The sequence below is a fragment of the Anabrus simplex genome, chromosome 6, assembly GCF_040414725.1.
Source record: "Anabrus simplex isolate iqAnaSimp1 chromosome 6, ASM4041472v1, whole genome shotgun sequence".
NCBI lineage: Eukaryota > Metazoa > Arthropoda > Insecta > Orthoptera > Tettigoniidae > Anabrus > Anabrus simplex.
In genome coordinates, this window is record NC_090270.1 from 186,740,550 (window position 1) to 186,753,278 (window position 12,729).

A 12,729-nucleotide genomic window follows, 5' to 3' on the forward strand; every position below is an offset into this window, starting at 1 on the left:
TTCCTGATCTGAAGGCATACTGCTCTTCTTTTAACTTTTCGTCCACCCTCTGTCTGATTCTATTCTCCAGAATCTTCTCGGGCCGATGACTTTCGATGTTAGGCCCCTTAAAACAACAAGCAAGCAAGCAGAATCTTCTCAATCACCTTTGCACAGTGGCATATCAATATGACTCCCCTATAGTTCTTAAACTCTTTTCTATTCCCCTTCTTGAAAATGGGTATGATTACCCCCTTCTTCCAATCTTCAGGGGTCTTCCGTTCCTTCCATACTACTTTCAACACACGATAAAGCCACTGTTTCTCTACCTCTCCTGCTGCCTTCACCATATCAATACTCACTTCATCTAACCCTGGGGCTTTCCCTCCTTTCATCTTGTCCAGTGCTAGCTCCACTTCTGCCCATGTTAAGTCTTTTGCTCTTTCTATATTTCTTACTTCCTCCCTGCTTCTACTTTCCTCCTCAGTGCATCCTTCTGAGTTTAGTAAATCTTCAAAATACTCCTTCCACATTCCTTAGAGTTTCTCCATTTCCTGCACTTCATTTCCATTTTTGTCTATCATTATTTTAACATCTTCCCTCATGCCTTTCCTCTTACTCTTGACCATTCCATACAGTACTTTTTTATTTCCTTTGCTATCCTCTTTCTTCACGTTTGTCCACTTTTCCATCCATTTTTTCTTCTCCTGTGTTACAACCTTTTTAGCTTCTTCTTTTTGGTCTTATAGTCTTGTCTTGTCTCCGTTGTCCTCTGTTGAAACCTCACTCTGAAAGCTTTATTCTTCTCTCTAACTGCCGCTTTGTCTCTGTTGTTCCACCATGGCGTGTCCTTGCATCTTTTCCTGGCAGTAGTTCTCCTACACACTTCCTCTGCAGTTTTTACTAGTGTACTCTTGAGCCTTTACCATTCTTCCTCTCCTGGATTTGTATCATCTGTTGGTAAGTTCAATCTTATTTTTTCCTGGTATTCTTCCTTGTTTCCTTTTCCTTCAGTTTCCATTTTTGATACGTCTTTCCTGCTTCTCTGTTCTCTTTCTTTCCATCATTGTTCTCAGTTTCATTACCAATAGTCTGTGGTCACTATATGGGGCGTCTGATGGTATTACCCTTACATCTATAACATTCTTCATTTCCCAGTCGTAGATCATGTAATCTACAATTGATTTCCTAGACCAGTCACTGCTATACCATATTATCTTATCGATTTCTCTCTTTTTTAACCACAAGTTCCCGACCATCATCCCATTTCTTTTGTGCAAATCCAGTAGTCTTTCTCCTTCCTTATTCCTATTTCCCCATCCTTCCACTCCAAGCACGTTCTCATAACCCGTCCTTTCCATGCCTACATGGGCATTCGAGTCCCCCATTACCACGTTATTTTGTCCATTCAATTGTCTCTCCAATTCTTCCTCAAAGTCATCTTTCTCTTGTTGCGTGCATCCTGCGTGTGGAGCATACACTTGTACAATTTACCAGGTTTTTCCTTTGACTGTTATTTTGACTTTTATCAGCCTGTCACTTATCCCTGGGAAAGGTTTCTTAAGACCAATCCAGCATTTGTTATGAATGAATTTGAAATAAAGCAGAAATCTCATTCAGTAATATGACTACCAAAATTGCCTTGCCTGGAATGAAATCATCCTTTGCTTGACTTTTTAATCTCCATTGCACATGCCACCACCTAACACTAATCAGAGGGGAAAAAAGGAAGAGGTCTGACACTTCATAGGGAAAAGGCATGCTTGGCTGTGATGATATGTTAAATCACTAATCGATTGATTGATTGATTGATTGATTGATCGATTGATTGATCGATTGATTGATTTGCATTTAGGTTTATTATCACCCAGTTTGTTAGACCAAAATATTGGAAGAAAAATTTTGGCCCTCTAAAGCATAATGATATCAAATGTTCTCAAGATGAGCAATTAGGTGTTGGCAGTGATTGTTCTTTTAAGAGGAAGTACAAATGGGACAACCATGTTCTCTTAACACATTGGAGACGCCGCTTATAGAATTTGCGGGCGCGCTATTTCATTGCTGCTGACGGAGCTCGGAGAATCTACGGGCACGTTTTCACTGTAGCTAAAAAAAGTAGCTGCCATTTCAGCGAGCTATGACTTCACTAGGATTCTGTTGAATGCTTCTATAAGCATAAAATGTACTAGTCATGAGCATAAGTCGAGAGCTCTTCTTTCAAGGCTTTGATTACATGGCCATAACATGGGGTTGCATCATCGTTGACTCTCAGCTGTGAAATGGGCGGGAAAGTATGTATGGTACATGCGGACTGGAAGAGTGTGTGTTCGAGAGGCAAGCTTGTTTGGGTAATTCTTGTGAATAGTTAGCATGTCTAATTCAAGTGTACGAAATTTCTACTGCGAATCCATAATGGACGTTCTTATGAAAGACGAGTTCTGAAAATGAGGATGAGGATAACAATTACACACTAAGTAAACATGATGATTCTGGCACTTCAGGCAAGTAAATATAGATAATGAGCTAATTTCAAATGGGTGTGAAGTGTAACATACAGTAGTTTTATACCTCTTCCTGAAGTGAGTTTTGTAATACTGTTTTATACCGCTTCCTAAAAATGTGGGTGCTTCCCGTGTACAGATGGCAACCTGCAGCAACTCGATGCAACCCTGTCCTCATACAACGAACAGTGGGAAAGCAAATTACTGGTCATAAATAAGGATACCGTTGCCAATTGACCAATTAGGTTAGAATCTTTATTAGTGTTTTGTTTTTGTAAAACTTTTATCTTCATAAATTTATATTTAAAAATTGCTGCACTATTATGATAATTAAAACTCATTTTTATGTAGAAGAAAGTGTGATCTTTCTAAATATTCCAAAAGTTGTTATAATCATGGTTTACCCTAGCATTGAAAAAATGTCAAAATCCATTAAAAATTCTGCGATTTCTGGAGGGTAGCACATTCACATATGGCCGTCTCCAATGTGTTAACACTAATTAGAAGGAAAAAAAGGAAGAGGTCCAAAATTTCGAAGAATGAAGGTATCAGCAAAAGAAATGGAAGCCCAATAAAGGGCGTGAGAATGAAAGACTCCTTAGGCCTTACAAACCTGATACAATCGGCATCAGAAGAGAACAAGAGTCGACTAAGGAAGATCAAATAGGAAAGAGAAAAACGAAGAGTGGAGTCTAGCACAAGTAAGAGGAAACAGGGCTAGACTTCACTGTATGTGTGGTAGTCATAGATATCACAGTTTTATAATCTCTGGGAGAGAAAATGTGGTGGTGGCAGTGGCCTTTCGGATAAAATATTATGAATGAATGATAATGAATTGCTGAAGATTGCCATTCAAGACTGGTTGGATGTGCTCCTATGACATTTTTTACCATGTAAAATGGTCAAGTCATTCATCCAATTTCACCCCCGGCTATCTTCTCTGTAGGATTACATGGATGGCCAAGTCTTCCTCTTCTGCCTGTGATTATTCGGTTATGAAGGAGTGTATCAGACTCCTTTCAAAACTTCACTGGAGTCCTGTTGAGGGAAGAAATAGACATGTACATATCTGTTGATTTGCATTTGCATGAAGCGCTGTCGCTCAGGTGGCAGATTCCCTATAAATTGTTTACTTGGTCTTTTTTTAAACGATTTCAAAGAACTTGGAAATTAATTGAACATTTCCCTTAATAAATTATTCCATTCTCCTTCCTATAATCAAATATTTGCCCCAATTTGTTCTCTTGAATTTCAACTTTATCTTCATATTATGATACTTCCTACCTTAAAGACTCTGGTCAGTTATCTTCATATTATGATATTTCCTACCTTAAAGACTCTGATCAGGCTTATTCGTCTTCCAGTGTCATTCCACACCATTTCTCCGCTGTTCAGAGCATACTGCTTAGTCGAGCAGCTCATCTCTTTATTCCCAAGTCTTCCCAATCCATAGTTTGCAACCTTTTTGTAACACTATTTTCTTGCCTGAAATCATGCTGCTTTCCTCTGGATCTTTTCCAGTTCTCGTATCAAGAAATCCTAGTGTGGGTCCCATACACTGGAACCATACTCTAATTGGGGATATAACAGAGACTTATATGCCCTCTCCTTTACATCGTTACATCTAAACACCCTCATAACCATATAAAGAAATCTGTAACCTTTATTTATAACATTGTTAATGAGATTACACCAATGAAGGTATTTTCTTATATTAACACCTAAGTACTTACAGTGATACCTATGAAGTACTTTCACTCCATCAACTCAATAATTAAAACTGAGAAGACTTGGTGAAATGTTGTACCTTGGTGTTATTATAACTAGCAGTAACAGCTGTGAAGAAGATATTAGGAGAAGGATTGCTATGGGTAAGAACTAGTTCAAACTCCGGTCTACATGAATAAGAAAATAGGGCAGCGGGTAAGCTACAATGACCAGCATAGTGAACGAATTATTGTCATGAAGATAGACATCAAACCAATACCCACCACAGTAGTGCAGGTTTATGTTCCTACAAGTTCAGCAGATGGTGAAGGAATCAAAAGAATATATGAAGAGATACAAGATTTAATACAATATTAAAAGGAGATGAGAATCTAATTGTGATGGAAGACTGGAATGCAGTGGTAGGCCAAGGATTAGAAGATAATGCACTAGGAGAATTCGGACTGGGAGGAATGAAAGAGGAAGTTGGCTAGTTGAATTCTGCACTGATCATAATATAGTCCTGATCATATATAGTTGGTTCGAACACCACAAACGACGGCTGTACACGTGGACAAGACCTGGAGACACAGAAAGGTATCAAATAAACTTCATTATGATTAGGCAGAGTTACCAGAGATACAGAAATCAGGTGTTGAATTGGAAGACATCCCAGTAGCTGATGTAGACTCTGACCACAACTTGGTGGTCATGAAATGTCATCTTAAGTTGAGAAAAATTGACGAAAGGAAGGAAAGCAAGAAGATGGAATGTAGATGAGTTGAATGAAAAGAGTGTGAGGGATTGTTTCAAGGAACATGTCACACAAGGACTAAATGAAAAGGCTGAAGGAAACACAATAGATGGAGAGGGTGGACAGTCATGAAGAATGAGATCAGTAATGCTGCTGAAGATAAGTTGGCAAGAAAGGTAAGGTAAAGTAAGAAGCAATGGATATCTCGGGAGATATTAGACCTGAAAAATACAAAAATGTGAGTAGTAAAGAGGGCAGAAAGAATACAGGTGATTAAAGAATGAAGTAATAGAAAGTGCAGATCAAATAAGGAAGAATGGCTGAAAGAGAAGTGCAAAGATATTCGAGGTTGTATGGTTATATGAAAGTTGATGTTGCATACAGAAAAATCAAGGAAACTTTTGGAGAAAGGAGAACTAGACATATGAATATTAAGAGCTCAGATGGAAAATCACTTCCATGGAAAAAGACAAGACAGAAAGATGGCAGGAACATACTAAACAGCTGTATCAAGGGAAAGATGAAGTTGATAAGGTTCTCGAACAAGAAGAGGGTTGATGCTGATGAAATGGGAGACCCACTTTTAAGGTCAGAATTCTATTGAGCTTTGAGAGACCTAAATAGGAACAAGGCACCTGGATTACTGACTGCCTTAGGAAAAATCAGCATGGCGAGATTATTCCATTTAATATGTAAGATGTATGATACAGGAGAAGTGCCATCCGATTCTAGACAGAATGACGTTATACCTATTCTCAAGAAATCCTTCATCGCCATAAGACCTACCTGTGTCTGTGCGACGTAAAGCAAATAGCAAAAAAAGAAATCCATGCCGATAAGTGTGAAAACTACGGCACCATTAGTTTAGTACACTTGCAGAATTTTAACATGTATTATTTACAGAAGAATGGAAAGATAAGTTGAGGCTGAGTTGGGAGAAGATCTGTTTGGCTTTAGAAGAAATATGGGAACATGTGAAGCAGTCTTGACTTTACATCTGATATTAGAGGATTGAATTAAGAAAGACGAGCCTACATATATGGCATTTGTAGATCTAGAAAAGACATTTGATAATGTTGATGGTACCAAGCTATTTGAGATTCTGAAGGTGATTGGGATCAGATACCGAGAAAGAACTATCTACACTCTGTACAAATTCAGTCTGCAGTGGTAAGAATTGAAGGCTATGGATAAAGAAGCAGCCATTCAGAAAGGAGTGAGGCAAGGCTGCAGTTTGTCCCCTCTTTTCAGTGTTTACATAGAACAGGTATTAACATCAATCAAAGAGGAATTTGGAAAAGACATCACAATCCAAGGAGAGGAAATCACAAATGGTGACACTGCATTTTGAGAGCAAGAATGGATTAACGATATGTACAAACCAACCTCATGATTGAAAATATGTTAGACATAAATGATAATTATATTTAAATCAGTTACTTATGACTCAGAAAAATCATATAAATAATACATTGTAGTTTCGCCTGAATTTAAATTAAAAATTTACGCTTAATTTAGAAGTATGTACAACTAAGTTACTTATAAACCAGTTTCTTCATGTTGAAGAATAGAACAAATAAATATTTAAGTACTAATTGTTTATGACAGAGTGCAAGAGCACATATCTGTCAGAAATGTTTTGATTGATTGTTGCATGGCCCAGAATAATAGACATATTCTGATGGGTTTATGACATGTGAAGGAGGAAGATTGCACTTTGAAATGATGGTTTGTTTTTGAAGAAGTACAGCAAAGTCTTTGGAAACATCAAGTTTCTCGGTACTTTTGTTTCTTTCGAATGACATAAACCCAAAGTAATTTCTATTGTATCAGTGTTTGTGAGTAATTGGATGAATGGAACTTAAAAATTTATGCATATGTTGTAGTTTTAAAGTTTCTTCTCCATATACAGATGACGTGTGGGTGCGAATGATGGATGATCGGTCTGCTGAGATGTGCAGAACTTTGACTGGCCATAGTGGACCTGTGTACAGTGTTGCTTTTAGTCCTGATAGAACATTGCTCCTGTCATGCTCAGAGGATACCACAAGTAAGTCCCAAGAGTAATTAATAATCTTCTTGATACTTCAGATTCAAATTGAGCATTAATAGAAATTGGCCTTGAAGAATACCTGAATAAATTCAAGCAGAAAATAGATTTAGTACAGCCTGTTTTACAAATAGTCTTTCCCCAACTGTTCTATCAATATGAGACAGGTTTCCTTCTTATTTTCTGTGGCAGACTGAGTGTGGTTAGCCAGATGTTAATAAATTGTGCAATAATAATCAGTTTCTGCATTAAACATTCATAATATGACCTGTTTTCTTATTATTGTCCATTTTAGAAAGTTCTATATATTATATATATATTATATACGGTATTATATTATATATTAGTGTTTGCTAAATACTTTTTCTTCTTAATATAACTTTTGATATGTAGTGTTATAGCTCAGGTTGTTTTTGTAGAATTCAAGGTTTTATTTGTCACTTGTATGTATTCTGGCATGAAACAATGCATTAATAGTATGTGTGTAGGTGAGATGTATTTATATGGCATATTTTTGCGACCGGATGCCAACCTCATTCGAGGAACTAATGAAGATGAAATGAATGATGGTGAATGAAATTGGGTAAGGAGGTGGAAGGAATCAGCTGTGGTGTCTAGAACACCTTAACTGTATAAATAATATTGTTGGAACCAGTCGACTCGCCTGGCAAACAGGGTTAAATTGACCACTGCTTTGTAGTAGTACATGGAAATTAGATTTTGCTCACATGCCGGTCAGTCTCGTCCAACTTATTTGATTGTTCGTTTTTTTTATTTTTTTTATTTTTACACTTAAGAAAATGGAAATTGCAACACTATGAAGGCATTGGTCATTTGTGTTGATTTTCAAGATATGGAACGATGCTATGTAGGTATGTAAACGATCAAAGTTTCAGACCAATTGGATTGTTGCTACAGGTCTCCCCACGTGGTTGGTCGCGGAGGAATCAACTCCAGTATACGGACTCTGGTGTAGCGTAGTTGACTTGCAGTCTGTGTAGTGAAGTGTTCCCCGTCAAACATGCCTCGACGACAGAGAAGAGTAAATGTACAATATAACTATTTATAATAGTTTATTTAAATCCGCCTTGATCAATACACTCATTAAATGAAAGATCATAAATTTGTATAGTGTTTCTCATTCAGTTCAACCAAAATTGTATGTATTGATCATTTTTATAATATTTCGTAAGTTCTCTTTACTCTTTGACATGATGTATTGGGAAACAATACTCCTTTAAATTGTAAAACAAAAGATTGTGTCATTATGTTATTCTTTGATCTAACCACTGATGAAGGGAATGGTTGAGATTTCCCGAAACATGTATGGTTAATAAATAATGTTTCTTTCATTTAATGAGTGTATTGATCAAGGCGGATTTAAATAAACTATTATAAATAGTTATATTGTACATTTAGACCAGTCAATACGGACCAAACACAATATTAACCTATCATGGTTAAGTTTATTAACAGACAGAGAAGAGCACGCTATCAACAACTGTCGCCGTTTGAGAGGGCTCGGATAATTGGGCTGTGTGAGGCTGGATTATTGCTAAGGACTGTCGCCGCATGTATTGGCCGACAGGCATCTATGGAAAAAAAAAAAAGATCAACAATTAGTATCTATGGTACAACGTGTATGGCAGCAGTGGTCAAATGAAGGTACCCACACTCATAGACCTGGCACAGGCCCAGTGCGACAGACAACTGTGAGAGAGGATTGCCGCATCATTCGGATGGCCCGGATGGAACTCCATGCAACAGCAGCGCAAATTCGAGCAGCTGTGGCACCCCACGTTACACAACAAACAGTTGGTAATTGCCTGCGTGCAGCTGGGTTACGAGCCCGTGTCCCTCAGAAGGTGTTCCATTGACCCCACAACAGCGATGTGTAAGGCTGGCCTGGTGTCGAGAAAGATCGATGTGGGTCGACGAATGGCATAGGGTCGTCTTTAGTGATGAATCGCGCTTCTGTCTTGCCTGCAGTGATCGTCGGAATCATGTGCGCCGACATACCAGGGAGAGGGACCTCCCAGATCTTATTGTCGAGAGGCACACAGGGCCAACACCAAGCATTTTGGTCTGGGGAGCTATTGGCTTTAATGTGAAATTGCAATTAGTACTTGTTGAGGGCACTATGACTGCTCGACAGTACGTTGATAAGTGTACTCAATCCAGTGGTTGTCCCTATGATGGCGAACATTGCTAATGGGATATTTCAGCGCCCGGGTTCACATTGCACCCATCTCCAGAGAAGCTCTCCACGACATCACAACGTTAGAATGGCCCGCCAGATCCCCGGACCTCAGTCCTATTGGCATGTGTGGGACATGATGGGTCGACAACTTGCCAACCGTCCTCAGCCACCCACAACTCTGGAACAACTGACCCGTGCAGTGCAGCAAGCATGGGCCACAATTTCTCAGGAAGCGATCCAGGGCCTTATTGACTCCATGTCTCAAAGAATTCATCAATGTATTGGAGCTCGTGATGGGCACATCCTGTATTGATTGTTGTCCAAATTTGCGGTCAGAGGGACCTGAAAGTGTAATCATCGAATCACAACCGAACACTTGTTCTGCATGTTCAATTGCAGCGATATAGCACCACTCCTTCTGGGTGTTGCAATTTTCATTTTCTTCAGTGTATTTTATCATTGGGTAAGGTATCTGAGATGGGGAAATTTCAGGTCAGAAAAGTTTCAGTATTTATTAAATTACCTTTACTCATTTATACTTCATATAGTACGGGGCTCTATTTTATTCATGTTTTTACTGGAACATCACATTAAAGACCGTCTAAATATCCACTGCGATCTCTCATGTGGATGTAGGATGCTAAAAGGAGTAAATTTATTCATTCATTTATTTATTCATTTCCTTCATATCGATTTCTGAATATAAATTCTGACCCATGATGTGTGTATCACTGAGTAGAGATTCTTACACCGACATAATGGTAATGTTTTGGTAGATGTAGGACATTTAGGGCACTAGTTATAGGATGGATGGAATTTAAAAAATTATGAATATTTTGAAACATTACAGTGTTTTGTATCATTACTATCGACTTTACATTGTTCAACAATTACATGCTAGAAACATTTTGTGCCAAATTCAATGCACACTGTATTGCCTTGCAGGTGATCAACTGTGTACCAGAATAAAATTTGACCTTGTTACAACATTGGATTTTAAGGAAAAATAATTATTATAATATGTTCTTAAGCATAAAATTCTTGAAACACGAACACATATTTTGCATTTCAGTCAAGTTTAACAAGACAAAATTTGTGAAAGCTAGACAGAACATATTTATTTTATATTTTTATTATTGGTTACTTGGACTGCTGCAGCTTCAAGGTTTCACAATATGGTTGGTACTTCCATGTCAAATGATAAAAGAAAATCATGTCAGTCAGTTCACAGCTGGCAGTGCCAGCTCATAGACAGCTGAATAACAATAAACGTGTGGAATTATGAAGTCTACATAGTGGTCAACTCTAGACAGTTAAATGGTATATGGTTTGTAGCTTTCATATCTGTCCGTTTGCAGCCTGCATGGTGGCCATGATCGTTAAGGCGTCAAGTTTATTTGGTCTGAAAGCGTTCTCAACCCACTAGAGTCCCAGTGGTTGAATTTTTAAAATACAATTTGTAATCTCTAGATTGCATGCGAAAAGCCTGGATTCAATTCAGATCTCTTTGCAGTGTTGATATGGAGTGAGGGCATATGACGCTGTTGATGGCGATTCATCCCTGAGATGGGGACGTTAAAGCCTTGAGCAGACCGCTTGGTGCTATTCGACAGGAGTAGGCTATGGATTTCACCCTCTCCCTTCCTACTGTCATATATCACATTTTTCATTATATCTCATTAACCCCTCTGATGAGATTGACATCAGGAAGGGCATCTGGTTATAAAAACTTGCTACAAATATTCTTCTAATTTCAGACCCGACTCCGTAGATAAACAAGGGAAGGGTTGGACACAGATATCTGTTTGTTTGCGTCATGATTGTGAGAAAATAGTTCAATATATTTCAATCAAACTTCATATTAAATATGCTGCCTGACAACAAAATTGAAATGCCCAGAAGGGGAGAAGGAAACGAAATGAAACATCATGTGTTGTGAGGGTATGTGATGTTATTTCAGTGATTACAAAATTGAGTCAGATTTATGAAGAACTTGGCAGTACGAGCCCACTAATCGGTATGACATTGCATCCCCTCCGGCCTGGATGCACTGATTCGGTTGGAAGGTGTTGTGAGATGTTGCAGGGAGTCCATTACTTGTTCTCAAATGGCAATCACAGATGTGAAGGGTTACGATGTGCTTATTGCACAGTACGGTGATCCTCCCTTGTGGTAGTCAGTCAAAGTCTTTTGTATCCTCTCCTGAGGCAAGCTGGCCCACAACTGTTGTAACTGGTCCTTGATAGCCTGGATACTGGCAGTGGGACGGAGTTGACGTCCGAGCTGGTCCTACGCGTTCTATCAAGGACTGATCTCGGGATATTGCTGGCCACGAGAGTTCTTCAATATCCCGCAGACAGTTCATAGAGACATGTGCCATGTGTGGACGAGCATTGTCCTGTTGAAAAATGGCACCACAATACCGTCGCATGAGAAGTAACATGTGAGGACGCAGGATGTCTGTGACATACCATTGTGCTGTCAAAGTTCCCTCAATCACAGCCAGCCATGGCTTGAAGTCATACTCAATGGCTCCCCACACCATGCCGCCAGGAGTAACACCGCTGTGCCTCTCCAAAACATTGGAAGAATGGGACCTCTCCACAGGTCACCGCCATACTCACAGATGATGGTCACCTGGTGTAGTGCAGAACCGTGATTCATTGTTGAATACAATGTAACACCATTCATCAGCAGTCCGTGCTTCCTGGTCACGGCACTACTCCAAACACAGCTGTTTTTGTTTTGGTGATAACGGCAGCCTATGCACGGTACGGTGATTCCCTAGTTCAGCTGCTGCTAGTCTCCGACAAAGGGTGTGAGATGTTGCAGGGAGGCCATTACTTGTTCTCGGATGGCTGGCACAGATGTGAAGGAGTTACGATGTGTTTGGTGCACAGTACGGTGATCCTCCCTTGGGGTAGTCAGATGTGGTTGACCGGAACCTTGACGACGAGTATGCCTGCCTTCACATTCCCGTGCAGTCCAACATCGGGCCACTGTCACTTCCGAATGCTGCCAAATCTGGATATTGCATGATTTGACCAGACGGCCAGGCCCCTTTCAGACTCTGTCAGGTGCTGATAACGCTGTCGCACAGGAGTACGTGGCGTCTCCGTGTCCTTTACAGTTATCGCTCAACATCTGGCACTTGACCCCTACATACGCTACTAGGCCTGATAACAACACTAAACATGAACAACAGTAATGCACTCTGGTGGCCATTCTAACTGTCACAGAAAATTGCAGCTCTAATAATTTACATACCTGCCGATGGTGTCATCATCATCATCATCATCATCATCATCATCATCATCATCATCATCATCAATGTCCCACTCCAGTCGCCCGGGTGTGGTTAACAAGCCTCCTCCACTCCTTTCTGTCATTCCACTTTACCTGCTCCATTACTTCCGCCACATCCATTCCAGCTTCTCTAATGTCCTTCCAAATCTGATCCATCCACCTTCTTCTCGGTCTTCCAACTGGTCTCTTTCCCTTAACTTCTCTTTCCAATTCCCTTCTTGCTACCTGTTCC

At 39.5% G+C, this 12,729-nt stretch overlaps 1 protein-coding gene across 1 annotated transcript in view; it reads left to right on the forward strand.

Annotated features, from left to right (window-relative positions):
- LOC136876281 (transcription initiation factor TFIID subunit 5) overlaps positions 1-12,729 on the forward strand; it is a 151,999-nt gene that overhangs the window by 77,083 nt on the left and 62,187 nt on the right. The window contains exon 8 of the mRNA XM_067150097.2: positions 6,854-6,991. Coding sequence (XP_067006198.2) covers positions 6,854-6,991 — 138 coding nt within the window. The remainder of the gene's footprint in view (positions 1-6,853; positions 6,992-12,729) is intronic.